At 31.1% G+C, this 6,140-nt stretch overlaps 1 protein-coding gene across 1 annotated transcript; it reads left to right on the top strand. All coding sequences in view use genetic code 12, as the record gives it.

Annotated features, from left to right (window-relative positions):
* Nucleotides 1–349: 349 nt before the first annotated feature.
* Nucleotides 350–1,654, top strand: CTRG_02943 (uncharacterized protein; the record flags this gene model as incomplete). Its single annotated transcript, XM_002548600.1, has 1 exon — nt 350–1,654. The coding sequence occupies one exon, from the start codon at nt 350–352 to the stop codon at nt 1,652–1,654; it is 1,305 nt and encodes a 434-aa protein (XP_002548646.1).
* Between the last annotated feature and the right edge of the window lie 4,486 nt (nt 1,655–6,140).

The following is a 6,140-nucleotide window of genomic DNA, read 5'->3' as shown; positions in this document are numbered from 1 at the left end:
ACTGGCAACTTTTAATATACTTTATAACCGAAAGTTTAAAAAGTTTAACTATAGATTTTTTTGACTTAATTTATTATTATTCTTTTTTTTTTATAACCAGCACCTGGTCCATAGCTAGAAGTTGTCAAATTTGCATTTAACATATTTGGATCTTTGCCCCAAGAAGCAAATCAGTAAGTAAATGGAATCAAATAGTTCAAGACTTACCCTTACATTGTCCTCAATAACCCAAGCTTCATCGTCATCAGCATCATCATCATCGTCACTATAATTGAAGAAGTAGTATAAGAAGGAGAGCACAATAATCCTACACAGAATAGAAAAGAAATCTAGTATAAGAAGAAATATCATGGAAAATAAGGATACTCACAGTACTCACAGTCCTCCTCAACTATATCAACTTTCCTCAAATGTTCAATCTCAACAACAGCAACAACAACAACAACAGCAACAACTTCCAAAACAAGAGCCTCAATCACATCTACCGACGAGTTCCAATATTAATCAACTGGAAAGTATAACAAACCAGCAACATACCACTAATACAAACCCTCAAATGCAAACGGAATACGAATATTCTACAATGGATACTTTATCCAATCAATACTTAATGCAACAACAATCTCAACAACCTCATACAAGAACACCTCCTAGTTTCCAACAACAACAACAACAGCCTCCTCTACCTCCTCAACACCAACAGCAAGTTATGGGAACCCCGCCTCAAGTGGTTCCTCCTACATTAAATATGTCTACATCCACCCCTCAAGTACAGTCAACTTCTTCTGCTCCACCACCTTCGCTTCAACAATTTCAAGGTTTTTCTACTACAAATATTCATGATGAATTATCAAGAAGTAGTGCTGGTTTAGAATTAAGACATTCTCATTCATTCCCGGCAGCTAGACCTTTCTATCAAGCAATGCAACCACCTCTCCCACCAGGTGCTTCACATGTTCAACAGCAACAACATCAATCTACACCTGATCCTGACCCTCAAGGTTCATCTTTGAATATAATCGGTTCTCCATCTGCTTTACATACTCAACCACAACATGGATTTTATCCTCCTCCTCCACAACCAATACCAATCATGGGATCTTCTTCATCTGTCACATCATCATTGCCATCATCGGCCAATACCTCAACACTGACAATTACTTCTACTACTGCTTCTACAACTAATACTGGTGGTGCTCCACCTATCCCATTTTCAGTTCCAACTCATATTGATGTTAATCAATACCCAGATATGACAACACTTGTTAATTCTAATGCTAATATTGTTGTTCCATTGGTTGAACATCGATTTGTTGATAATAAAGTCTGTATAATTTGTGGTAAGAAGATTACTAGAGATATGTCACGTCATATGAGAACCCATCAAGCAGAGCTGAGATTCAATTGTAAGTTTCCAAAAAACCAATGTCGTCATAAACTGGGCAAATTCAATCGTCCTTATGATTTCAAGAAACATTTATTGAATCGTCATTTCAAATTCGATGATCCATCAATCAAGAGATTACATAATTTAAGTGATAAATTAAACCATTGGGGAACATGTCCTTGTGGATTAAGATTTTTAGGTAAAGATTGGTTAGATGATCATATATTAACAGATGATCCTACAAAGAAATGTCCTTTCATTGAATAAATCTTCACCAAAAAGTTGTCTGGTTTGCGAACCATTGTTTTTGTTTTTAGTTTTTGATTTATTCAGATGGCTATATTTCAAGGTGTTATTGTACATATTAAAACTATTTCTTTTTTTGACGACGAACAATAAAGGTGTTTTTATCTTAGTATATGAGGTTATTCCATTCCATTGCGTTGTTCTTTTTTTGTTTTTCAATTTCATTAATAATCGTTTAATCTAATTTTTGGGCTTATATCTTTTAAAAATAATTATTTTTTTGGGTTCATCTTGGTTTTAACTATGAATATGTTAATCAGACTAATTTGAGGTGATTCGTCACGTTAAAAAAAAATTGTATTTACCTTTTTTGTTGGTTATGATTGTACATATTCCATTTCATATTTGAGATGAAATTTCTGATTAGAAGTCCTAGATATTCTTTTTAGCATTAACAATTTTTACCTTTATCCTTGTCTGTTCTTTTTGTTATTGTATTGTAATAACCATAGAATGTTTGTATAATTCTTCTTCTTTATAACAAATTGTGTATTAATAGCAACAATAATAATCATAAAGAATTTTTAGAGTGTAGTTTTTTAATTTCGCAGTCAAAAAAAAAAAAAAAGATTGACATCTATCAAAAATTCTGTCTCCCATCAAAGTAATAGACGATTCTTGTATTAATTAACAACAAAAAAAAAAAATCAAAATTCCGTACCTGAATAGATGGAAAATGTTTCCCGATCTTCTTAACCTGCTTTACATTTTCATTTTTATTTACTTCTTCGACATTGGTGTATAAACGCTCACTCCGTGAACATATGAAAAGAAAATAAAGGAAATGACGATAATAAATGGAAACAAAATATGCAAACCATAGTTAGATTGACTACATTTTGCACAGTATTAATGAGGCAACTTGGCGTGTTGCACATGATATTAAAAATCAACTATGATACTCCCAATGCATTCTGTACGACTATTAATTTAAAGTGTAAGTCAAGAAAAAGAAAAAGAAAAAAAAGAATTACAAAAATAGAAAAATGGTCAGGTCTCATAACCTTGATGCGAATGCTACCCTTGATGTAAAACAATTATTATTATTATTATTTTTTATGGTTGTTAATATGAGGAAAACCCCCTTTATCTATATATGATTTTATATTTAGTCTAGACTCGTTTCTTTGAATAAGATCAAATGTTAACAAATCATGCATCGCTAGGTTATATTAATGTATAATAAAGAAAAAAAGGAGAGATACGTTCATGACAATGAAACATGAAATTAAGAAACGTGATCTTCAATAATTTGTCTGATTTAATTACATATTTGAATTCATGTTGAATAAAGAATAATAACAGAGTACTAAAACATTCTTGTAGTAATTCATCATCATCAGCAATCTTAATTTTTTTGGATTTTCTTAATTAAAGTGTTTGACTCGACAATTTATAAGGATAATCATTGTCAATGAACCACAACTAGAAAATATATAAATCAACAGATACGCCTATCTTTACTAATTTTTTTTTTTCAATACATTGATGGTGGTATGAATATGCTAATGACCCTCCTCATTTTCCTAACTTTTACATATCTTCATTCACTCATTCATTTATTCATTCTTTCTTCTTTGTTTTTTTATTTCCCGTTCACCCCTGGTGCCTTGCACGAAAAATTCCTTCTCCAAACATTGCTTCAATTTTGAAACCATGAATATTGAATAGAGATTTACTAACGGGATATTGAATTGGTCAAACATAATCTTCAAATGTTTCCCTTGAATGAAGATGAGACAAAGTCACAAAATTCTAGAGAAAGTCGTGTCCCAGGGTATGTATGATCTATTGTCAATAAATCAACAACAGAAAAATTTAAATGTTCCCTTTTTTTCAGTATTTTAAAATTGAGCAGGAAATTACTGTGTATTTCGTGGAAAAGTAAATGACAAAAAAACACGAAAGGGTTTCATCTTTGATAGTTTTTTTTTTTTAGTATTAATATTAACCATGGCTTCGTTGCATTACTCGGTTTAATTTTAAGTATCGTACTTTTTCTTTCTCTTCCTGTTAAAGTTGATTCATAAATCCGCTGATCATGTGTATCATGTAGACTTGTGCCTGAATATTACAATGGGTTAAGAGACAAGAAAACTTCAACGAACAACTTTAACAACTGTAAATTTTTTGTTTTTGTTGATTTCCAATCCAAACGTTCACTTTTGGTGGGATTTCATTTTCATTTATTTGCTTTGTGACTTTGGTTAATTAATGTATGGTTAAACACAGGAGAATTCCAAGTCGGGTATGCTTCTAGAACTTTCCTAGCTGTATAATTAATCAATCATCCAATTAATTAGTTTAGCTTACAATAGCGATTTATTATTCTGTCTAGTAAAAACTTATTTTTTTTTTTTGGGTAAAATTGTGTATATAAATATTTTTTTTTCTATTCATTTCTCAGTTTACTTGTATACTTAAGTTGGTTTGCTTTTCACAAATTGTTGGCCCAATTACAATAAACAATGTTTTCCGTTTATCCATTCCGTAAACGTACAATGGATTAAAAGAAAAATGTTCTCTTACCGATAAATAATAAATTAGTCGTTTCTACAACGGGTACTGACAGGACTAATGAACCATGACAACAGGATCTCAATCAATATATTCTAAGTAAATAAACAAACAAAAAAGAAAGACCAAATGAAATCACCACTAGTAGATTCATTGGTGATATACTTACATCGGAAATTTGTGGCGAAGTATAGACATCAACCCCAGTTTCACTAATGGGTAGTATCATACACCAGGATCTAAATCATAATGAAATACAATACTTCTTCCTTTCATCCCCTTCTGTTAACATATGTTCTATTATTCCATACATCTTGATTTTGTAACTAACCTGAAATTCTGTTTAAAAGTGTATCATGGAAATAAAAAATACCAACCGCTTATATCAAAAAAATGTGGAATCCCAGTGGACATTCTTCTTTGCACCTTCTGAGATTCCATATTTCTCTAACTTTACACGCTGCCTAAGATACAACGGTCCCATCTAGAAGACTATTTACCGCTTACTAAGCATGCATTGCATGATATTGATATCACAAAAACTCAAATGCAAAACGATTGCCAGGACCATCAATTGGGAATAAATTCACTGAGTTTTTTTTTTTTTTTATATTTCATTTTTAAATTTTGCAGCATTTTAGTTGAAACAAACACAATGACCATTATTGTTCAGTTATACATGAAAAATATAAAACATTACCTTATAGTTCAAAACGTGACCAAAAAATAAAAAAAAAAAATAAAAATCTTAAAATTCAAGGGCCGCCCTTGTCTTAGATATTGCATTTAATATACGGAACCCGTGACCTAAATTCATTTGATAAGGTTGCTTCGCTGCTCTTCAAATGAACATCAATAGAGTGTATAGGATACGTATATCTTGTGTTGATAGACCAGTCTTCTGTTGATCCTGATTATCTTTTTTTATTTATTTTTTGTTTGTTGTTGTTGATGATGGGATATCTCTCTTTTGTATTATTTTTACATCCAATTCTTCTTTAATTAAAGTTTGGATGGCAACATCGTCATATTGTACAAACGGGTTTTTGTTTTGTACTACGGAACTATCCGGGTATGTTGGTTAAATTCCGAAATACTGGTGAACAAAATTTTAAACCAAACTACACTGTAAATTAAACCCACAGATCATCACAAAATAACAATCACCACTAACTAAAATAATAATAATAATAATAAAAATGAAAAAAAAAAGTTCGAGTTTATTGGTTTTGCAAGCCAATTGAATATTGCAGATAAATCGAAAATAAAAATAGGCTGAATGGGTGAAAGAATATTTGGCTCTTTTGCTACTGCATTCTAGAAACAAAGTAGCAAACTTCGGTGATAAAATATTGCCAGCTCCCCGAAAAAACCGAAACATACAGGCAACAACGAGCAATCATCAGTCAGCATAATCTATACGACCAACCTCGAAAGTAAGAACCACATTATTGAAAACTACAATAAAAAAACACCTAAAAGTGAAATATCTTTGTGTAAATGATAATATAATCAGGGTAGGGTATGAAAACTCTTGATATTAATCAATTATTCAATTTATTTATTGATTTATTAACATCCCTGGCGGGAAGCAGAATTACATAATTCAAGATTAACGAGAGTCAAAGTACTGTATATAAACCAAAGAGTATGGTTCATTTATACACGACACACATTGGCCATAACTTTAAGTACAATATTAAATCCGGGCAAAGACTACAAAAGTAGAACAAACCCAAAAATTTAGTCAACTTTGTACTTTTGGTAATTACACACGCTCTTGCACACACAGAAACAGAGAGATTGTTTTTTTTTTTTTTTTTTGAGTTCTTTTTGGTTTTTTAGTTTCATGCTCAATTTTACGCTCACCCATTTATAAATATTAGATTTCTCTCCTTCATCGATAATCAATAAAACTCATTCACATATA

The sequence above is a fragment of the Candida tropicalis genome (genome assembly GCF_000006335.3).
Source record: "Candida tropicalis MYA-3404 genomic scaffold supercont3.3, whole genome shotgun sequence".
NCBI lineage: Eukaryota > Fungi > Ascomycota > Pichiomycetes > Serinales > Debaryomycetaceae > Candida > Candida tropicalis.
This window is presented reverse-complemented; position numbering and strand designations above follow the sequence as displayed.